Here is a 24,356-nt window from a genome sequence, read left to right on the forward strand (position 1 = left end):
CTGCTCTCTCTTTAAATTCCTGCTACTCGTTTGTAAAGATATTCAAGGTCTAGCCCCTCTACCTAGCTGCCTCCATTTCACTCTTACTCCCCTCTCACACCATCATCCTGTGATTATCCTCTCTCCTCAACCCCGCCATCCTTCATTCTTCTGTGTATCCTTCCAATTCTGCTCCTTCTCGCAAGACAGGACTAAACACTTGCTAACCACGGTACGAGTGCCTCACAGCCTCACACTGGCCAGCCCTTAATGAGGCCTTAAACACTTGCTAACCACAGTACGAGTGCCTCACAGCCTCACACTGACCAGCCCTTAATGAGGCAATCACATCCCTTACGAGAACATTTCGCATCCAGGCACTGAATGTTTATATGTGTAGCAACAACCTGCAATGACCACTTGATTTGGGCTATTTACTTCTGTCTCTAGGCCTTATCATCGATCTATGTTACTTTACTCTATGCTACCATCTCATCAACCTCTCATTCATATAATCACCTATCCATTGTAAAGGCACTCGACCCAGGGACTTGCTCTGTGATATGTACCACCTGCTATGTACATTAGTTCTGCTTGAAATGGCATCCATGTTATTGAATACATGCAATAAATACAATGCCATCAATGATATGGTAAAAGATGTATAAAGCACGATCTCCTAAAAAGTCATCATGGCACCAGAGAAACAGGACCTACCTGTGAGGACTGGCCAACCAACATCATGCTGAACATTTATTTAGGAAAACTGTGTGTTTTTAGACCATGTCTAAACTGCAAGTGGTTAACAATTCAGCTGAACGTAATGGGAAGACAGAACCGTGCCTGAGGGAGAAGGACCTTCCACCTCATTTAGCATGGGGTTTAGGGACAATGAGCTGAACTCAAGGTGGTGCCCATTTAAGGTTCCAGGTTGCAGAACAGATTTGAAACCTGTATTGCAAAATCTGAGGACCTGGTTGATGAATGGCCTGCTGCACCTGGCAATATATTCAAAGTTAACCCTGTTTTTCAAAGGTAGCATGCAGATCTGGGGAGGTGCATTCTCTATGGCCCAATGTCATCAGGGTTCTATCAGGGTTCTAGGTCAGAGACAAATGAATGACTAGTAATCCAGGAAGTTGGCATTGCAGGCAGCCCCTAATTGAAACCTGTGGGTAAAAGAACAAAAGTTCAACATCTGAAAAAGGATCATTGAAAAAATACACATGACACAGCTGGAGCCCACTAGCCTGATGCCCTCTGTTCAAATGGAAGACACCTTGGGCGTAATCCACATACATGTGAATAAAAAAGCCCATGTGCATGGAATGTGTTGACCTTTTGTAGTGATGAAACAGGCAGTGGTTCAGTAAAAATCCACGAGGAACCCCGACAGTGATGGCCTCATTACGACCCAGGCATTAAGGGTTAACGCCGTCGTTAACCCTTAACGCCTGATTCCAATTTTAACGGCTGCTTTTAGCAGCCGTTAAAATCCATGGCGCTAACCCGCCATGATGCTAATTACGCCACCGTAATTTACGGTGGCGTAATTAGCGCCTTCCCCACTCCCATCATGCCCTATGGGGCATAAATGGGAATGGGGAAGGGAAAATCGGAAACGGGGATTTACCGCCCCACTCACCTTGGAATGGGGCGGTAAATCCGACATCCACCATGGTGTAAACTTAGTTTACACCATGGTGGTAAAGTTGGCGTACTTACCGCCTGGATCATAATGACCCCCACTGAATCGGACAGGAGCAAAGATACTGTTTGTGTATGGCTACGCAGGAACGCTGCCAACCAAGCCAATGCCCTACTTGGAAGCCCAAGCAAAATAGGTGACCTAGGAGTCTCTAGAAGTAGCTTCTATAACAATGGTATCAAGACTACCATTCTGATTCAAACCCATACAACATCAGTTTGGAATGATGCATTGATAATGGTACAAACACCTGGGACAACCAAAGAGCATTCCTCCTCCAAAGAATAAGGAGGACATGGTTCATGTGCAGTGATTTTGGGTTGGGGATAAGCCAGCATTTCTAGTTGGGCTTCTGAAATTCTAGCAAAATAGAACAGATAAGAAGTTAGATCTGTAGTAGCGAGAGGGATAGTGGTCTGAGGATCACCTATGTGATCTAACAGAGACATACATGATTGAATGTCAATAATTTCCCACAAAAAACAGGACAAAACCATCATGTATTTACCTTAAAGGAAAAATGTAACAAGAAAGTGAAGAATAATTCCCAAAAGATATGGGAATAAGAAACTATGCTAAATGGGAAATGTCTGTTCTTATATGGTAAACAACTTTTACTTGTTATCATAGTTTTTTCCTCAGGAACGTTCCACTTGGTGGATACATTTCCATTTCTTACCCTAATTTTGATATACCAGGCTTTGGATTTGTGGATATTAGATTTAGGGCATGAACTCTTAATTGGAGCATGTTCCGCCACAGTCTTTGAAAATTTGGTATAGAATAAGTCTAAAAACATTGAGACCGATGTATTTCACTGACTAACATTGAAGCCTTACTAGCAGGAGTAACCTGAAGCTGTGAGTCCAAGCTTTAGAATAAAATGTAAGGCCATTTGTTTTAGTATAATAGATGGTGGATAGTTGAGCTTGAGTAAGCTTTTTTTATCCAGCTCCAAGATAAAGGGACTTGTGTCATGATCATAGCAGGGATAAAACTGTTTGACACCAACCGGTAGGATACACGGACAAGAAAAGATACAATGCAACATATTCATGCCCGTGTGATTTGTTTGATTAACCAATCGCAAAATGTCCATATCAGCCATGACATGTAGAAACTGTTTAGCACAAGCATGGTCTGAAAGAGGTTGAACCAATAATATGATCCCCGCACAAGAACTAGGTCAAAACAACTCGGTAAAGTTTTTGCCATATAATCAGGGATACGTCAAATGAATCCTGGGTTGGGTCTAGCGGAAGTGGACGATAATGAAAAGATCAATAGAAAATGTAGCAGTAAAGAGGCGCTTAACATGGAGCATGCCCGCCTCTGAGATAGTAAAATTTGTTGAGCTTAAACATTCTTTGTATATAAGAGCGACCTTTCCCCTTCCCTTCGAGGTCCAGCTTTACATGAGTTCACAAGGTTGGTGATGCAGACGGTAGTAATTCAAATCTTAATGAGTGGTAAAGTGGGCTCGCAAAGGATTGTGACTCAGACTCTGGTATGTATGGTAGCATGTGTACTCTTCTCAATTGGATAATCTAAGAGACCTCGGCATATTTCTATGTTAGCTGCAATCTTCCTTGTATTGTGAAACTCAACACTTTTTGCCCATTAAGTGAGCCAACAGCTGGCTGATTAGAAATGCTGAAATTCCTGCTCTCTCTCTGCTCATCCATACACTCCAACACCAAGGCACAAGAAAGGGAAACCTGTCCCACAAAGCCCATACAAGAACTTGTCTAAAAATATCTATTCAAGATAATCCACCACACTGACGACATCCTATGAAACGAATGCCAGCAGACAAACATAGAAACAAGAACAATATGAAAATTAAGCTGGAATTAGATCTGCTGGGAGGCTCACCCACCACAAATGGGCCATGGCGAGCAAACCGGCTGAGGGACTGACACCCAAATCTCTGGGAGCCACGACAATGACAAGTCCATAACTACCATCATAGCATCTAACCAAAGGGTGTTCAAAACAGATCCTTTAACACTAGCAATGCCAGTAAATAAGTTAAAGTATCCACATGCCTTTCTAAGGATAAAGTAAACAAAAATAGCAAATCAAGGAAAATAATCTCGAACAATGGGGCCAGTTGAAGAGTCATATTATGGTGGCAAATCTGGTGGAGACAACACAAGCAAGAACACTCATGAGAGTATTAACACAGACTGAAAGAGCAAGAACAGAAGCTTCCAATATGCATCAGTCACCATGACTGATTTGTTCAGGCAAAATGGCAGTGTTTACATTTGTGAAGTCCACTAGTGGTCAGAGCATCCTTCAAATTATAGATTCAAGCATGAAGCCTTCCATTCAGCTCCTTCTGGATTGTAACATATATTATCTTGATCTGACAGTGTAATCTAATCAAAGTCAGCTTGAATCTATTGAGGAATGGGGAAGAGCGCAGCCCAGCAAATTTGTATTGGAAAATTGAGAAGAGGCACGGATCAAATTGGAGCACCGAATCGCACCAGCTCACCCGAATTATGGGCATTGATGGCCAAGCCAGAGCTCTCTTCCAATGACTGAAGGCATCTGCCTGCAGAGTTATGGAAAAGGACAAATGGCCTTTTGACCCCGCAGAATTGGACTATGTATCAGGATCTGGGCCCCACACTACCACATTTAACTCAACCACCTTACCAATCCCCCCGTCCAAAATGCTGCTGTCAATTTTAACCAAATTTTAACTGCTGCCATGCTATTAAGAAACAGCATATGTCCAGACAAGAATGTCTTCCTTCAGTAGAGGTGGGAATGGGAAAGGTACACAGGCACCCACCTGCTAGGCCTGATAGCAATCGTTCAAATCTGTAAGCAGTGCAGAGGACAGAGAAGAGCTAGTGGATCAAGAGTCAGGCTCAGAAGGCTTTTAATCAGAATTGATTTAACAGCTTCAAAGAAGGGAGCGAAAAGCACTGTGAGGGGTATTATTCAATTGCTTTAGGTATAAAATATGGCCATCCAGTCATGTTACTGAACACTTTTTATTCGAGGCATTTTTTACCGAAAAATGTTTACCAAAAAAATGCCAAATCATGTTTTTATATATATATATATGGGAGGAGTAAGGGGATAAAACAGGTGGGGAGGGGGCTGGGTGGGTTAAAAACACGGGGAAACGGGTGGCTTGAGGGGGTGAGCGCCCCAAATAAAAAACAATAAAAAAATCAGTATTTTTACAGCAAAATTGTTTCTGTAAAAAATGCCTCAAAGAAAAGGTTTTCGGTGTAATCACATAGAACCATAATATGACCAAGCCGATGACCGATTTATGTGACTTTGGAGGCATATCTCTTGTTGTCCTTTCACTTACCTTGGGGAAAACGAACTGAAAAGGAGACTAGTGAGAATCCCGGCCAAGACAGTTCTGACATTGCAAGAGCTGGTGGGGGAAGCTAAATCAGTCCTGAACCAAGCGCCGAATAGAGACAACCGAACAGAAAAGAAACAGAGGCAATTTGATAATATAGGGGGTGATTGCACGTTTGGGGACATCAGCTCCGTTAATGCTGCCAAATGGAATTACTTATAGCACACACAGTAAGTATATGGTTACTTGATTCCAATTCATGAAAACCCTTCAATTATTTCCTGTTTTTGAGTTTCTTTGGACTCCATGATGAAATGCCATATTACCACGCAGTACTGCTTTATGGTGGTGGAAATTTACGCCACACTAAAACAGGCTAATGAAGGATTTCAGTAACACAACTCGTACTTTGGTGGATCTGTGATATGATGCGATATGATATGGCATTTATAACGCGCTGATACACAAGTGTTTCAGGGCACGACGCAGCAAGGGAGGGGGAACAGAGGGAAGACAGAGACAACGATCCTACTAGGCCAGGTGTCATTCATATTGTGCAAGTGCAGGGGATGGGGGAAGGGGAAAGTGCGGGTGGGAGGGGACATTGCAGTACATGGGAAAATAGAATAAATCAAACAATAAGAGTAGTACGGCCAGCTGGTGGAAAGTGCAAGGGTAAGTGCAGGCATCAAGTGTCAAGTGCTGGTGTGTGATTGTAGGGATACAGAAAACAGTCCCAAAGTGTGGGGGTTGCCAAGGAGGAAGTGCAGGTGTGCAACTGGCGGGAGAGTGTACCTGGGGCTGAGATCAGAGTGTGGACAGGTAACCAGTGAAGTTCCAGCCAGGAATTCAGCAGGGGAGAGGAGAGGAGAGAGCAGAAGCAAAAAGGAAGGTTTTGATGTTATTCCGGAACCGGATATGGTCCTCCTCAAGTTTTGGGAGGCTATTCCAGAAGGAGGCCCCAGCCGAAGAAAGAGATCTACCACCAACTTGTTGCTTGGAGAAGCGACTGACCCTGAGGGAGTTGTAGGAGGTGGAGTGAAGAGCTTGAGAAGGAAGATATTTAAGAAGAGAGAGTTGAAGGCATTGAGGCCCCAGGACCCAGAGGGCTTGTGGACAATGCAGAGGGTTTTGAACTTAATCCTCGCGGCCACTGGGAGCCAGTGCAGAGATTTCAGTCCTGGAGAGTTACGGTCCCTGGGCTTGAGGCCAAGGACAAGTCTTGCAGTCCTGTTCTGGAAGAGTTGCAGAGGGCGGAGAGTGGAAGCAGGCAGCTTTAGAAAGAGGCTGTTGCAATAGTCCAGCCTAGAGAGAACCAGAGCTCTGGAACAGTGAGCTTCTGGGGAAGGAGCGGAAAAGAAGAAAGCCTCTGAGGAGGTGCAGCTGGTAGTGTGACTTCTTAGAGACATAGGATATATGAGGAGAGAAATAGAGAGTGGAGTCAAAGATGACCCCAAGGTTTTTAGCCTCGCAGGTGGGAGCAGGAAGAAGGCCAAGAGAAGCTGGCCAGAGAGTGACAGGAAAGGAGGGAGAGGGTATGCCGATGAGGAGAATCTCAGTCTTACTGGCATTAAGGCACAGATCATTGGAGGCACACCACTCCTGGATAGCAGACAGACAGTCAGGGATGAGAGAAGGAGAAGAGGTGGCTGAAGGTACCCTGAAAATGAGCTATGTATCATCCGCATAGCACTGAAAGTTGGAGCAGAGAGCGGCAATGCAGTGGGCAAGAAGTGCCAGGTATTGGTTGAAAAGCCAGGGAGAGAGGTTAGACCCCTCGGGGACACCACAGGTAGAGATAGAAATAGAGGAGAGGAAGGACCCAAGTTGGACCTGGGAGGGTCGATCAGAGAGAAGTCAGCCATGCCAGGGCCTGACCGGTGATACCCAGGTTTTCACAGAGACGGTTGAGCAGAATGGCATGGTTGACCGTATCAAAGGCAGAAGAGAGATCAATTAAGATGAGTATACAGGGGGTATCAGAATCGAGGTCGGAGAGCAGGTCTTCACAGATGTTCAGAAGGCCAGTTTCTGTGCTTCTGTCAGCTCTGAAGCCAGATTGATGGTCATGAAGACAAACAACAGATTCAATGTGAAGATTAAGCTAGGAGATTTCCAGGAATTTGCCCAGGAAAGGAGTGATGGAAATTGTTCGATAGTTAACCCGGCAGGATGGGTTGGCAGAGGGTTTCTTAAGAAGAGGGTTCACAAGGGAGTGCTTCAGGGGGGATGGAAAGACTTCAGTGTTGAAGGAGTGGTTGCAGAAGTCGGCCAGAGCAGGAGCCAGGGAGTCAATGAGGTCCTTGATGGTTTTGGAGGAACAGGGACTAACCTGTTTTGATGAGACTTTCATAGAGCGGACTTGTCTGGAAACCTCATCTGGGGAGAACAGGGTAAAGGCAGAGAAGGAGGGAGGAGAGGTGACTGAAGAAGGGCCAGAGGAAGAGTAGGGAGTAGAGGGGGTATGAGGAGAGGAAGAGAGAGAAAGGACAGGATCTCCTGGGTTTTAGAGATGAAATGAGAAGCCACGGCCTGAAAAGGGACAGGAGCGGTAGAGACTGCAGGATTGTCCAGTTCCTTTCAGATTTTAAAGAGTTTGGCCAAGTAGTTAGATGCTGCAGAGATGCTGGCTTGGATGTGAGCTCTCTTCTTGGTGCAGACTGAGAGCCGGTATTGCCTTTGGAGAAGTCGGCACGCTAGTTTGTCAGAGGATGTACCAGAAGCATGCAATTTCCACTCAGCCATCCTGCACTTGCGTTTGAGGGTGACGGGGTCTGGGTCGTACCCGGAATTGCACTTGGCTTTGTGCCTCAGGCGGATCCTCATGACAGGGGCAAGAACATCGATAGTATCAGATGTAGCAGAGTGGAGCATGGAAAGGGCTGTGTCAGGGTGTGAGTCAGTCAAAGGGGGCCAGGGGTGAGAAAGTGGCCGCGCAAGCCTCAACTGATAAACGCTTCACGGGTCGGATAACCGAGAAGGTGGGTGGCAAAGCTGGATTTGGCTTGTCCTGGGGGGACTGGGGATGAAACCTGCTGTACCCAGAAATGCTGCATGTTTTCACCACTAGCCCCAAACTTGTATTCACCACCTTAGTAGTGAATCAACGTGACAAAATAAACTAAATTCCTTGAAAATAAGACACATGGCATAGACGACAGGAAACAACGCTCCAAATTAAACTTTTTTGGAATTCCTACAGGGAAAAAATGATTGACACAAGGGAATTCATGAAATATTTACTTAAAGGTTTGATTGAATTGCAGACTTTAGATTTTGGGAAAGAGATGACACCACATGTTGTTAATATAGAATGTAACTATGGACCTAAATTAGAACATCGCCAAATTAGTGTGTTTTTTGGGATTTTCCTCCTAAAAGAAACAGTGGCATCTTCCACCCAACCATGTTTTCACAAAGGCATGATCCTTATTCCAATAAAAGATATAAGCAGAGAGATGGCCGCTTAATCAATAGATATGTATCATTTTTGCCTGTATCAAGTGATCTTTTTTCAACAAAAAAGCAGTCAACTTAAAAGCTATGCTGAAGGGGGAACTGTATTTCTGTCCTTCCATCAAGGTTCGGAATAACTGAGACAATGGGCCTCATTACGACCCTGGCGGCTGCGGTATAACCGGTGCCGGTAAGGAACCAGCACCGTTCATACAGGGCTGCCACATTATGAGTTTGCTTGCGGGTGGCAGTATGCACGTCTGGTCTCGCCAGACATGCATACCTGCACCCGCGAGCAGACTGAGGTGCTAACAGCGGACCCGTGATTAACGGGTCAGTTGTTAGCATCCTCCCCATTCCAATTGAGCACTATGGGGGGTTCAAATGGGAATGGGGACGTACCGGGTCTGGGTCGCGAAAATGGGAATTACTGGGCCTGCAAAAGTCAGAATGGCCCGGTAATTCCCTTTTTTCGGGACCCGGACACGAGTTTGGAGGTAGCCATGGCGTCATTACCGGCATGGCTACCTCCAAACTCGGAATGAGGCCCAATGAAATCAAATGAAAGTTACTGACTTAGCTTAAGACTGAATCGCAGCAAGGCCACTGGGGCAAATATATTCCCAAATGTTCACAGACACGGGGTGGGCGTCATGTTCATTTGATGAAATAAGCGTTAGGAAGACTGCTAGAGCCAGCATGGAACTCTTTTTTTGATAGTTTTGCAGAATATTGTATTGAGTTTCATAGAAATTAAGAGTAGAAAGTAAGAAGCTGGCAGGAGACCTGCCCCCGCGCTGCAATGGCACAGCGACAAATGTAAGGCAGCGTCCTGGGGTGGGATAAGAGGGGCAGTCAATGGTCAGGCATGGCTGGGCAGCAGGGGGTCAGTGTGGATAAGGAGAGGGAGCAGGGGCATGCCAAAAAGAGAAATGAACAAACTGAATTCAACTGCAGGGCATAATATGAAGGCAGGGTGCTGTAGAGTAGAAGGCTGGGAAACATCAAAGGGGGCAAACAAATGACTCCAGGATCTACCAAACAGGACAGGTTGTCACGCCATGTCCTTCTTAGCTGAACATCATGTTGAAGAAGTGCAGATTATAATTCTTGCCTTCCAATGTTAAAAGGTGAGATGCTTCCAGGAAAGATAAAAAAAAGGAACTGATACATTAAAGCAGCAGCATTCACACCTTGTTTGTACAGGAAATGCACAGCACAACTGCTATCGAAATCACAACAAATTTTAGTCCAAATATTTTGATATCTACCACCCAATTGGTACAAGTTTAAGTCATGGAAATTTTGCCATTGTGTTTTTCAATAATGTTAGTCACGTGATCTAAAGAAAAGAGGATAGTGATGGGCACGACCATAGAGCTAGTGCATTGTGGAACAAGTCAAGGTGGGTTGTGCTTGTGTACATGTATAGCTGATGCGGGTGTTTGCAGACTAATCCCTTACATTGTCCAATGGAGTCTGCGAGCTGTGGCTCTTCACGTGGTTTTGACTACCATGCCCATGAGCACGCACAATTGACTATGCTGTCTGGAGCTTATAGGAGTTGTAGCCCAAGACATATGAAGATCCAACATTTACTAACTGTTGTCATAGCCTGTGCCATAGAAAACTTAGGGGTATTTTATTGTAGTAAAACATACTGAGGCTAATACACTTTAGGGAAACATACGACATATTTGATGAATAATGGAATGCTACTACAACAAATGATGTATGAGCTGAATATCGTCGGTAATTGACCGTAGGACCATAGAGATAAACATGAAGGCACACTGATTTTCTGATCCACCTATTCACTACACATGGATCAATAACAGTGTGGTATCTGATGCTCATGCAATCCAATCAATATATTGCATATATGCCCCATGTGGCTAGAGGTTTAATCCAGGAAAATGGCCAGCCAACATCCACCCTGGATCTTTAAGATCATTGTATTCAAGGCAACTGTAGAAGAAGGCATGTACCACTGATGTGTGGCAGGATTTACTGTTGCAATGAGGTTCGCGTCCCCAGTGTTCCACATGGAATGTGGATATCCAAGTGCTTAGCCTGCAAGCATCTCTGCTGCCCCCACCTCTCTTGTCTGCTGTTAAAGGTTCAATTTTGAGTGATCGGAGGCATGCATCACAAAGTGGTTTCATTTGGGATGCACAACGTTGCAGGACTGAAGCTTCGTACACTTTGAATTTAACTGTAAAAGGAATCACGACTTACCTTACTAAAAAATCCAAATGCGCACACCAGTACTCCGAGGAGGGCGCAGATGAGGTAGTTGAGGCAAAGAGGAAACCGCTGGCTTTTCTCCTCTTCATTGTCGACTGGAATCTGCAGAAATGGGTCCCAGGTTCTTCTGAATCTGTTTTTACAAATCACAAACTCTGTGTCAGGAAACTTCCAGCAACTTCTTTATTTTTTAGATATTTTTATTTGTTTTAATTGATTTAGTTGACATAGGTCAACTTTACAACATTTACAAACGTTTACATTAACAATAAAACGAATCATAATTTTAAAAATTCATAATTCAACATAATTCTCATTTATACAATTAAAATGAATTCATTCTCAAATGATAAAAAGAAAACACAATATATTCCATTACAATTTAACATTGTAATAATTGATATTGAACATTCTAGTCACTTGCTGACGTCAACCTAAGTTTTTTGTAGCTTCAAGGTTTGCAGGAAGCCAATGGCTCCAAGTCTCAATTGCGTCAAATGTCCACAATGAATCATTAACCACAAATGTTCCAGCGTAAGTAGTCGATATCCTTCTGTGACAAATATTTCACTCTTACATCAAGTAAGGCAGGACACTCAACAACAGATGTCTAAGAGTTTCTTTTTGTGAGATGACCTTGCAAAATCGACAAACATTCTCTATTTGAGGTATTAGATTACGTCTTGCAATGACATCTTTTGTAGGCCATATGTTAAATCGCAGCCTCATGAAATCCACTCTATGTGCAACAGAAGGATATTTTATTATATATAGTTCCGGTGAGCTATATTTTTTTCCCCTGAAATAGATTTTCAATAAAGTCGCGATAAATCTTACATTTTTGCAATAGTCCTTATCCAATCACCTTGAAAAAAAATTGTTTTGGCTCTGACAGGATTTTGTATTAGAACAAGCAAGGTTAGATATGCCTTTGCTAACGTTTGAACTACCCGCCGACGCCATATAGAAATGGTCTCATCTCTTGAGGAAAATATGTAATTGGCCAGCACACCTATTACCGTGGTTTCTCGAAATGCCATGATACACTTTCTGAACAGAGCTGTTACCTGCCATAGGTCCCATGTGCAAAGCGAGATCAATCCCAGCTCATTTCTTATCCACACTATAGGTCTGCAACTTGGTAAATGTACGATGCGCCGCCAATATTTCGCTTCTAATAATGACCGCATTTTTCCCGATAATATGGGCTTGGTTTCGGAAGCATATAATAACTTTATTTAAAGTTTACAAAATCCTTCCAAAAGTATGAATTTGGCATTTAGCAAATAGAGTGTACTATCAGTATAGACACTATAACAAAGGAGAATAGCAATCGCAACATAGTGGCACACTTTCATCACAAAACATCACTGGGCTTGTGTTACATAAAATTTGTAAAGGTGTACTTGAAGTTTGCGCCACATATTTACTCGGAAAAATAAATACCCATTGCAAAAATGGACTTTTATGGGTCAATTATTGAAGGTAGTGCAAATACCACAATGTAAGTGCTCTTGACTGGGGCAAAGTTTGTGTAGTACAGGACTGTTTAGACAGTTTAGGATTCCTGTTTGTTTGGTTGAAGTTACTTCCGAATACATACCTTTTTAAAACGTTGTTATTTTTATACATCACATTTTTGGATCATAATTTACAGGCAGAATACTGCTTGCAAATCACAGTAAAACAAAGAAATGTTTTGATACGTTGTTTTGCAAGGAAGTGCCAACCAGGGCTCAAAATAAGCCTCCAAAAGTCAGCATTACTTAGGTCCTCATTACGAGGTAAAAGAAATGTGGTCGTCACCATACTGCATGTTGTTACTGATTATGATCTGACACCACACCTGGAGGAAAAAGGGAAAAAATGGCCGCTGTGGAAGGGAAAACGAAGTCTGGTCTCCCTTTCCATGGCGGCCATTGAAAATGATAAAAAAGTAAACAAACAAAATGTCCACCATGGAAAGGAAGAAGGGACTATATGTAGTCCCTTCTCCCTTTCCATGGTGGCCATTCAAAAAATAGGGAAAAGGTCAACACAAAAATGGCTGCCATGGAATGGAGAGAGTCCCTTCTTCCTTTCCATGGCAACCTGTTGCAGATCAGGAGCGGCCTCGCTGGGGACAGAAGTGTTCCCAGCGCATCTGCTCCCAAAATGGATAGAAAAGAAGTTAAGTGGGGGTGGAGGGCGGGGAGGGAAATCTGTGTATGGGGGAGGGTGTGAGGGGACCACTTGCCTCGTTCCCCGACAGCGGAAGATGGCGGCCTCCAGCCATGAGGAGACTCAGGGCAGGTGGGCTTACCGTCTGGCAATACCTCGTTTTGAGCCTTCTCATTGGCTGCAAGGCTACCTCCCCCTGAGCCCCCCACTGGGTACTAATGCTCCATAACCCACCTTGTACCTGAATGAACCACGCTGCACCATGATTTGTTGTGGAATAACATTTTGGCCATAGGCTTTATTATTTACAAAGCAACAATGAAAAGCTTAAACTCGAAGGTGTGCTTCAAGGAGAGCGATACCCACCACCAGCCAGTTTGTTTTCTAGAGCTATTCTTTGCACCTAAACAGTGGGATTTGCACTGTCCCTGATCTCTATTGGCAAGTCCCATGTTGTGCCTGCAAGCTAGACGTTTGCAACTCCAGTTTTTCCATTCCTTCCATTCTTGACTGGTGCCCCTTATATGTCCAAATCAAACAGTCAAAGTCAAACACTCAAGTCAAAGCAAGACAGAGATCCTCCTCATTGGCACACCATCACCTTCCTTTCCCCTCACTCCCTGGCCGGCCTCCCTTGGCCCTCCTCCTATCCCCACCTGGGAGGCCAAGAACCTTGGTGTCACCTTTGATTCCACACACTCCTTCTCCGCCCACATCGCTGATGTATCAAAAAAGTCAAACCTCCTACTGCACCTCCTCAGAGGTATTCTTCCTTTCCTCTCATTCCCCCAGAAGCTCACTGTCTCCCAAGCTCTGGTTGTCTCTAAATTGGACTATTGCAACAGCCTCTTTCTTAATCTACCTGCCTCTACTCTCCGCCCTTTACAATTTATCCAGAACAGGACTGCGAGACTTGTCCTTGGCCTCAAGCCATGGGATCGTATCTCTCCAGCTCTGAAATCTCTCCATTGGCTCCCAGTGGATGCAAGGATTAAATTCAAAACCTTCTGCATTGTCCACAAGGCTTTCTGGGGCCTGGGTCCAACATACCTTCAGCTATCCCTCCGCAAATACCTCCCATCTCGAGCACTCCACTCCTCTACCTCTAACTCCCTCAGGGTAAGTCGTTTCTGAAATAAGCAAGCTGGGGGTAGATCTCTGTCTTCGGCTGGGGCCTCCCTCTGGAACAGCCTCCCTGCCACTCTAAAACTTGAGGAGTACCATCTCCGGTTCCGGAAGCACCTCAAAACCTTCCTCTTTGCTTCTGCCTTCTCATCCCCTCTCCCCTGTTGTTTCTACTCTCCCTCGGCACCATGCACCTGGCCACCCTCTGTCCTCTGGGCCCAGGTACCTGCTCATTTTGCCACCCTCACGCACTGCCTCCGGGCCACCCCCTTCACTGGGGTCTGTATCTGTACCCATACAGCCCTCCCCTTTTCTTCCTGCACTTTCAGACCTACATGGCCTGCTGCCATAAACCCAGCACTTGCCACTTGCTGGCTGCACTCCCATTGTTTGTTGCCTTTTTATTTATTATTTTATTATTATTTTTGTTTTTTCCTTCTCGCTCCGCACTCTCTTTTTGTCCCCCCTTCCATGCACTTCTCCCCCTTCTCCCTCTCCCTTGCACGTTCTCAATGCCACTGGGCCTAGTAAGATCGTTGTTTTTGTTCTCCCCTGTTCCCCTTCCCTTGCCTTGTCGCGCTCTGAAACACTTGTGTATGAGCGCGATAGAAATAAAATATCAATATCAATATCAAATGGCATTCTCTCCTTTGACACATGCTGCCATCCTCCTCCTACGACTCCAAGACACCGTGCTGCTGCTTCGCTTCTTGCACTTTCTCAATCTGTGCTCTTTTCTTGTCGCTATTACCCCATGAAAACAGTATTCGGGATCCGGCCGCCTCCTACATGCTTAATCTGTTTATGGATGAGTTTGCGTGCTGCAGTGTTCTTTTGCAGTGGCTGTCCTCTTTTTATTGGGGAAGCATTCGCCTTACCAAAACGGGTTTGATTTCTGGTGTGGGTCTCTAACCGCCCCCCCCCCCCCCGCTTGCATGCAACACCTCATGCCTGGGGCCTTTATTCATATGCACCTGGGTCTCTGCCCCCATCTTTGCTGCCCTTTGTTTTGTCATCCTTGCTTTCTGCAGGATCTCTCCTGGGGCCGGAGTGATGGTGCCAAAATGCTGCCCCCTGTCCTGGGTCACAAACCTAGCCCACCTTGCTTAACCCCCCTTGCCCTCTATCTTCTAGTCCTATGGCATGTCACGGGCCTGCAGACTCTGATTAGTACACTAAACATACTGTAAACCCTGCAATCAATTAGCTATAGGGAATAAAAGGTGGCAGTAATGATATACAAATACTACCAAGGGTTCAGAAAAATTGGAAACCCACTGCGGATCAAGAGGCTGCGGGTGTAGCCGTGAGCATGCACTTACATGAGCTGCGGGTGTCAGGCATCAGCAGCCAGATAAGGTGGTGCCTAGATCGCTGGAGCAGGGGAGGATGAGGAGGATGAGGGAGGCCACTGCTCAGAGGGTTAGACCATTGACCTAAGCAAGTAAAATGCTGCTGGTGGGCCCAGCATCAACTCCATCCTGCACAGTATTGAGGGGGATGGTGAGAGCATTCCTTCATAGGTACAGGTAACTTTGCAACATTTGGTGCAGATTGGTGAACAGTGAGGAATTGTATAAGGAACAACGCTTTGTCAAGTCACAAACCCACAGGCCCACAAACACATTTTGACTTTTTCTGAAATCCAGGGTAAGGGGTGGGGCGTCCAGATGTCATGTAACCAGTAATGTCTGGATGGTTCTAACAGGTGACTGTTCATAATTTGGTACAGATTGGTGAAACAGTGTGGAATTGTATGGGAAACATACGCGAAGCCACACACCCGCAAATGTTCACTTTTCTATATATAGATTACGCATACAACATACAAAATTATGTTGCATACACGACATGAGTTCCAGCTCACTAACCACAACACTGATTCCAACACCTTATTCCCAACACCCATCACACAGTGCAGCCCCATTTGTCGGGTCGTTTACCAGAGCCAAAGGAAGTGGAAGGGGGTCCCCCTGCTGCCATAGTGGATCCTGCAACATCCAGGGGGAGATCTAGGAGAATCTGGGACAAAGTGATATTTATTTATTCCAAGGTGCCAGATATCACCCAGCTGCCCAACAGATCGCCCCTGTGGCTTCACATGTTCTTACGTCTCAAAGTGGCGTTGACTCCCATAAGTCTGTTGATGACGAAAATGCCAGCCACATTCCTTGTGTACCATCTGTATGACCTCCATTGTATGGTATCCCTACATATGATCACCACCAAAAGTATCGCCGTACATATGGTCATCTTTCTCGCCATAGGTGATATTTTTGGGGGGGATAATTTGTGGAAGCAGAGGTTGCGGGGTTGTCCCCCGCACATTTAATAATAATGCAGGGGATGCGGGGGTGTCCACCGCAGGGTCCATGGCTCAATATTGCCACAAAAATATGGTGATATTTTTGTATTGTGATATTTTTGCGGGCATATATTAACACATGAAACCCATTGTATGCAGTCACAGAGGAATCTGTGCCGGTAGGTGACAGAGGACAAGGGAAGGCATCTCCAGATTGCTTCCACAATGGCTGCTCCATCCCTGGCTCTTGTGCCACCAGCACACACGGGTCTGATGGGGTTAATGCAGGCTGGCTGAAGTTGGGGAGGACCACCGGATTCAGTGAATGTGGCAACTGTGCCCCGCATGATATGAGTCAGTGGGTGATGGTATTACTGCCTTGCAGTTTTTATAGTTGCTGCAGTGGAGCCGGTCCGGGAGACTGTAGCAGGGTTGGTGATGGCATCTAAAGTGGAGGTGGTGACTGCAGTAGTATTGGTAGATGTAGCGGAGGTGGTGGCTGCAGTGGAGGGGGTGATGGTGGCTGGGGCAGAGGTTGTGGTGGCTGCTGGCATGCTGGTTATGGCAGCAGCAGCGGTGCTAGTTGGAGGAGAGGCTAGAATGCTCTATCTCCAACAGCATCCTCTCCAAAGGTTTAGCACATGTTGAGGTGAAAGGAAGTATACTGTCAGTGGATGTACGGGCTGTTTGGAGGACCAGCTGTTCGCAAAATTGTCATGTTTTCCCTACTTTGTCTAAACCAGTCCTGGTCTGATGCTTTGCATTCAAATACTTGTACTTTGCTTTCCCCATTTTACATTTATAATTGTAAGATCCGGAATGCATGGAAAAACCTGGGAATGGATGGGGACATTTTAGCTGTCTGTTTGAGTGTCATGGATATTGCATGTGACATTACTGATTGTGTTCATTGTTTGTGTAATGTCAGTTTCTTCATCAACCATACGTTTGTGGTGCACAAACATTTGTCATGAGGGTATATTTATTTTCAGGGGTGTTTCTAGGTCTGGAAAAGATCTGGGGCTATGCTAATGTCGGGACTCTGGACTAATTAGCCTTTTAGTTGTAGCCCCTGAGCTTCATTCCGGGGCTACAACCAAAAGACTCAGGGCTAGAGCCACCAGCCCCCTCTAGTAGCGTTTCTGTTCATTTTGGTGTATTTACCTTGATGGTGGTCTGACAGATACATTGGTTTCTACATGGAATGTGCTCAAGTGCCACTTCAAAATATACACAATGTTGGAAACATTTAAAAAACATAGTCATATTTTGTGACTCATTTGCAATTTTTGAGGATCCAGCCAGCTCCTTTGGGGTTCCAAAACCACATCAGGCCAGCAAGGAGTAATGTTGAGGCTTCTTTGACCTGCAGATAGAAAATATGGGATAAATGAACTGGGGTTATTGGGGTGTCCCTATCTCTTTCCTTTTCTCCTCTCCTGTAGAACCCCAAAGGTTAACGCTCTCACCTTAGGTAAGTGAACGCCGAGCTCTCCATCTGCCTCGGGGCAGGCTGCTGTAACCAGTTTCTTCACTGGATAGGTAGCGCAGGCCTCTTGACTTCAGAGGACTGCTGTCTGTCGTTTACTTCACAAACGGTGAGTTCCGAATATTTCAAATGTCTTTAAAAGTCTTTTGTAATGCTGTCTCTTATTTTGCAGGGTTCCGGCGATGGCGGTTGACTGGCTGAAGTGAGTTGAGGATGGACCCGTATGCGGAATAGAAGCGCCTGGAAGCGCGTAAGTAAGCACTTGTTGCTTGCTTCACGATGCGCACTAACTGTCCTTTTATTTTGCAGGTACCAGTTCGGAGCTGCTGAAGGATGCCGGAATGCCCACTGAGTTCGGCGTGGATGGAGTAATGGCACATGAGTATTTAACGTTACCCAATGTCTTTAAACGCACCTTCTTTTGTCTTACAGATGCGGGATGCAGCGCCGAAGGCCTCCGGAGCGTGCGAAGAGTTGGTAAGCTTTTTTCTTTCAGATGCCGGAATGCAGTGCGATGACCTCCGGAGCGCGTGAAGAGTAGGTAAGCCTTTGTCTTTCAGATGCAGGAATGCTGCGCGAGGCGTTGATGACAGCCGATGGACCAGGTAAGAGATGCGCTGTCACTGAAGACTGTAGTGCTAACCTGTTCTTTCTTGTCTTTATAGATGTTGCTGAAGACTGGATTCAGGATGGTAAGCCTTTTTCCTTTAGGCCCAGGATCAGATGCAGAGGACACGATGAACGTTCTGCTGCAGAGGATGCAGAATAACGCAAAGCAAGATTCATCCATCGGGTGTGGTTTAAATAGCCTCCTGTAGTGCTTAGATGTCTCCTTCCACAGCCACGCCTAGGTAAGAAAAGAGTTCCTGCTTTCCAGAAGAGTTCCAGTGTTCTGAACCTAGGGAGTGGCTCCTGCCCCACCCAACAGGAAAAGTAGTCCCAAACAGAAGAGGATCAGGGGTTCAACTGGCAGGTAAGTAAGCAGCATGGTCTGCTGCAGGTAAGTCCACCCAAGCATTATGAGCCCGGCGCTTGCAGCGCTGGGACTGGGCATATTTATGAGCCTGGCGCCACTGGTGCCAGGACAGGGTCCAAAAGGTCCCAATTGGGACTGGCTGGCACTCGGAACCTGGGTTATGAGTCTGCTTCCAAGGGAGTTGGGTAAGTCCTGGCCTTTTGGAAGCAGAGATCATGACAGTACCCCCCCTCAAGGCCCCTCCCAAACCGGGCTTCCCCGGGGGTTTTGGCTTGTCAGGAAATGTTTGATGAAATCTTTTGATTAGACGAGGAGCGTGAACATATTCTGCAGGTTCCCAGGATCTTTCTTGAGGGCCGTAGCCTTTCCAGTCAATTAGGTAAAATAGCTTAGATTTGGAGATCTTGGAGTCCAGGATGCTTTTGACTTCAAACTCGAGTTCTCCATCAACTAGGATAGGTTTTGGGGATTTAGTTAGTCGGGTTTGAGGTTGCACGGGTTTTAAAAGAGAGACGTGGAACACCGGATGTATCTTCATGTGAGGGGGCAAGTCCAACTTGACCGCTACTGGGTTTACTATGGTAGTGATGGAATAGGGACCAAGGTATCTTGGGTTGAATGTGTGTGGTCCTTTTAGAGGTAGATATTTGGTGGATAACCAGACTTGATCTCCTACTTGATATTGGGGGGCTTCCTTCCGATGTTGATCTGCTCCTTTCTTGTATTGTTCTTTAGCCCTTTGAAGGTGAGAAACGGCTTCCTTAAAAGCTTGGGTGATAGTAGAGTGCAGGTAGTCTACTGCTGGTGTTCCAAGATCTTGGGGTGGATCCAACTCTGAGGTTCGAGGGTGACAGCCGTATAAAAGAAAAAACGGGGTTTTCCCAGTTCCTGAGTGGACAGAGTTGTTGTAGGCATATTCGGCTATCCAAAGGATATCTTTCCAAGTTTTTTCAGTTTGTTGCAGCATGCAGCGTAAATACTGTTCCAGAGTTTGATTGGTCCTCTCGGTTTGTCCGTCGGTTTGAGGGTGGTGACTGGTCGATAATCTCACATCAATGTGAGCCGACCGACAACAACTTCGCCAAAAATGAGAAATAAATTGACTACCTCGATCCGAAATTAGCACTGAAGGAAAACCGTGCAGTCGGACGATGTTTTCGAGAAATTCTCGGGCCAGAGTTGTTGCTGTTGGCAAGCCTTTGAGTGGAATGAAATGCGCCATCTTGGAGAATAAGTCCACGATTACCAGGATCGTATTGTATCCGGAGCATGGAGGTAGGTCTGTGATGAAGTCCATAGAAAGCGTATGCCAAGGGCGAGGTGGGATGTCAATAGGGCGTAAGAGGCCGGCTGGTCTTTCCTTTTGACTCTTGTTTTGGGCGCATACTCCACAGGACATTATAAAGTCTCTGATATCTTTTTTCCAAGACGGCCACCAGAAGTAGCGCTTGATCTTTTCTGAGGTTTTGGCCATACCGGGATGTCCTTCCATTAGAGACTTTTGATAACAAGAGATCACCTTTTCTGTAAATCTGTGCTGGGCAGGTATAATCGTTCTTGGAAATACAATAAGTTGTCCTTTACTGCAAAGTCCTTTCCCTGCAGATGCCAATTCTGTATTTCTGCTGGAGTTATAAGTTGCCTGGTTTTATCCTTAATTTCCTCTATGGATTGTGTGGTTATTACACCCAGAATTCTTTGTTCGGGAATGATAGGTACAGGCTTAGGGTTGGTCAAGTGTTCCTCCACTCCCATCCGAGAAAGGGCATCAGCTTTACCGTTTTTTGTACCAGGTCGATAGGTAATTTTGAAGTCAAACTCGGCAAAGAATAGTGCCCAACGGAGTTGTCTAGAGGATTGGGCTTTTGCAGTTTTCAAATATTGCAGGTTTCGGTGATCCGTAATCACAGTATCGGTGTGTCGGGCCCCCAGAAGATAATGCCGCCAAGCCTTAAAGCCAGACTTGATAGCCAGAAGTTCCTTATCAGTAATAGTGTAATTGATCTCAGGAGGCGAGAATTTGCGAGACCAGAATGCCACGGGATGTAACTGATTGGTTACTGGGTCCTTCTGTGATAGAACTGCCCCCATGGCAAGGCTCGAAGCATCAGTTTCAACGATGTAGGGGAGTTCGGGGCGAGGATGTTTTAGAATTGGTGCAGAGATAAATTTTGTCTTCCAATTCTGGAAAGCTTGTTCCGCCTCGGTAGACCATTCAAAACGTTTGTTTTTCTTTAACAAGGCGGTGATGGGCTGGACTATTCGAGAGAATTCGGGGATAAACCTGCGGTAAAAGTTGGCGAAGCCTAACATGCTTTGAACCCCTTTTACGGAGGATGGTGATGGCCATTTGAGAATTGCATCGACCTTCCTTGAATCCATACGCACTCCGCTAGGTGATAATATGAATCCCAAGAATTCAACTTCAGTCACGTTGAAAACACATTTTTCCAACTTAGCGAAAAGTCTGTGTTGACGCAACCTCTCGAGGACCATTTTCACGTGTTTCCGATGTTCAGATTCCGATGAAGAATAAACGAGGATGTCGTCAATGTAAACGACAACACATACATCTATGAGTTCTCTGAGGACATCGTTCATAAAATATTGAAAGGCGGTCGGGGCATTGCAAAGTCCGAAGGGCATGACCTGATATTCAAATAGCCCATACTTGGTGCGGAAGGCCGTCTTCCATTCATCGCCCTCTTTTACTCGTACCAAGTGGTAGGCTCCTCTAAGATCCAGCTTTGTATATATGCATGCTCTTCTGACTTGGTCCAGGAGTTCAGGGATTAAAGGTAACGGATATCTATTCTTAACGGTGATCTGGTTCAGGGCGCGGTAATCTATACAAATTCTAAGGTCCCCTTCTTTTTTTGAAACGAAGAACAAAGCTGAAGAAGCAGGGGACTTAGAAGGACGAATAAACCCATTCGCTCGGAATTGATCCAGGTATTGTCGGAGGTGAAGGTTCTCAGGCTCGGTGAGGGCATAAATTCTGCTACACGGAGGAGTAGATCCAGGTATCAGGTCTATCTGGCAGTCATAGGACCTATGAGGAGGTAGAGAGTTAGCCTGATCCTTCCGGAAAACATCTTGGAATTCTAGGTATTCGGGAGGTAACTGGGGAGTCTCCGAAGAAATTGCTGCTAGAGCAACACCAGGTGGAGGGTGACAAGTAGAGACACATTCTGGGAACTGAACCGTTCTTGCTCGCCAATCGATCCGAGGATTGTGTTTCTCTAACCAAGGTATCCCTAGAATAATCTGGAACTGAGGGGCCTTGATCACATCGAACACAATCTTCTCATGGTGTACATCTTGACTTACTAGCGTCACTTCTTGAGTGGTATGCGTTACTGGTCCGGAGGCTATCTCTGTACCATCCACCGTAGTAATGACGTCCTTTACAGCCTTGGGACAAAGAGTTAGATTCATCCTCAAAACCATTTCCTGATCCACATAATTGCCGATGGCACCGCTGTCGACGTAAGCTTCAATCGCATGTAATCGATCCGGATGATCAGGGCTAATGAGGACCATAGGTATCATGAAATGCGAGGTCACGGAACTGGTTTTAACGCTCGGCAAGAGGACCTCTATTCTTGTCGGGCGAGGTCGTTTCCCTGCTCAGAGTTTGTGACCTTGGTAACTGCAACTCCTACCGCCTTCTTGGCTGGTTTCACCGGACAGTCTCGAAGAAAGTGCCCTGAGTTTCCGCAATAGAGGCATAATTGCAACTGTTTTCTCCTTTCCCGCTCCTTTTGTGTTAGTGGTCCTTTCAGGCCCCCTATTTGCATGGGTTCCCCGGAGTCTACTCCTTTGGAAGGAGTTGGTGGTTTGGAAAATACTCGAGCATCAAACTTGGAACGATCGGCCTTCCTGTTCTGCAGTCTGTGATCTATTTGAACGACTAAGTCTATATAATCCGAACAGTCTTGTGGGGGATTCACTACTTGGGCTAAAACGTCTTTGAGCTCTCCACGTAGACCTCTATAAAACAGCGTAATCCTTTTTTCCTCAGGCCATTGAGTTTCCACTATTAGTCTGTTGAAAGATGCAATATAAGCCAAAAGGTCTTGATTACCCTGTCGCAACGAAAGAAGCTCATTGTCCAAGGCCTGCCCCTGTGAATGTCTTGCGAACAGTTTTTCCATACTAAGCTGAAAGGCTTGAAAATCATGGAGAACCGGATCATCTTGATTAACTAGAGGAATCGACCAGTCTGCCGCATTGCCACTAAGGTACGAAAGCACAAAAGCTACTTTAGCTTGATCAGTTGGAAAGGCTGCTGGCCGGCATAAAAAATGCAACCGGCACTGATTGATAAATACTGCAAACCTCTTTGGGTCACCAGAAAATCGTTCGGGCGGAGCCAGAGGTACATTCCCAGGTAGGTTGATCTGCACTGGATTCGTAGGGGATGTTGAAGGAAGATTTGCCCCTGATGCGGGTAACGGGGTCTGTCCGGCTGTGACTGTAGCAATTGTCTAGCAAGATCGTCTGTTCGCTCCTTGGAAATAATTAGTTCCTTTCTTAGAGCATTCGTTTCCTGATGAGCTGCATGCACTTCTGCCCTTAGTTCCCCAAGTAACCGGGCTAGGTGGTCGGTATCCGAGGTTTCCATAGCGCCTGGGCGAGAGTTTTGCGGTAGGCTTTGCGTTCTGTAACGCTCACCTGATTCTCGCAGAGGCGCCGGTCTTGACTGGGCGACTACCGTATCTTCAAAAGTGATGTGTACCACCCGGTTGGCTCTTTGGGCTGGACCTCTGTGCACTGTATGCCTGACTCGAAGAGTAAGATGTCTGCAGATAGAAAATATGGGATAAATGAACTGGGGTTATTGGGGTGTCCCTATCTCTTTCCTTTTCTCCTCTCCTGTAGAACCTCAAAGGTTAACGCTCTCACCTTAGGTAAGTGAACGCCGAGCTCTCCATCTGCCTCGGGGCAGGGTGCTGTAACCAGTTTCTTCACTGGATAGGTAGCGCAGGCCTCTTGACTTCAGAGGACTGCTGTCCATCGTTTACTTCACGAACGGTGAGTTCCGAATATTTCAAATGTCTTTAAAAGTCTTTTGTAATGCTGTCTCTTATTTTGCAGGGTTCTGGCGATGGCGGTTGACTGGCTGAAGTGAGTTGAGGATGGACCCGTATGCGGAATAGAAGCGCCTGGAAGCGCGTAAGTAAGCGCTTGTTGCTTGCTTCACGATGCGCACTAACTGTCCTTTTATTTTGCAGGTACCAGTTCGGAGCTGCTGAAGGATGCCGGAATGCCCACTGAGTTCGGCGTGGATGGAGTAATGGCACGTGAGTATTTAACGTTACCCAATGTCTTTAAACGCACCTTCTTTTGTCTTACAGATGCGGGATGCAGCGCCGAAGGCCTCCGGAGCGTGCGAAGAGTTGGTAAGCTTTTTTCTTTCAGATGCCGGAATGCAGTGCGATGACCTCCGGAGCGCGTGAAGAGTAGGTAAGCCTTTGTCTTTCAGATGCAGGAATGCTGCGCGAGGCGTTGATGACAGCCGATGGACCAGGTAAGAGATGCGCTGTCACTGAAGAGCGTAGTGCTAACCTG

At 45.8% G+C, this 24,356-nt stretch overlaps 1 protein-coding gene across 1 annotated transcript in view; it reads right to left on the reverse strand.

The window, feature by feature from the left end:
* LOC138467575 (chitin synthase chs-2-like) overlaps window positions 1–24,356 on the reverse strand; it is a 299,897-nt gene that overhangs the window by 251,207 nt on the left and 24,334 nt on the right. Inside the window, exon 2 of the mRNA XM_069607708.1 lies at window positions 10,719–10,860. Coding sequence (XP_069463809.1) covers window positions 10,719–10,860 — 142 coding nt within the window. The remainder of the gene's footprint in view (window positions 1–10,718; window positions 10,861–24,356) is intronic.

The sequence above is a fragment of the Ambystoma mexicanum genome, chromosome 4q (assembly GCF_040938575.1).
Source record: "Ambystoma mexicanum isolate Mex_15411 chromosome 4q, UKY_AmexF1_1, whole genome shotgun sequence".
Classification (NCBI taxonomy): domain Eukaryota; kingdom Metazoa; phylum Chordata; class Amphibia; order Caudata; family Ambystomatidae; genus Ambystoma; species Ambystoma mexicanum.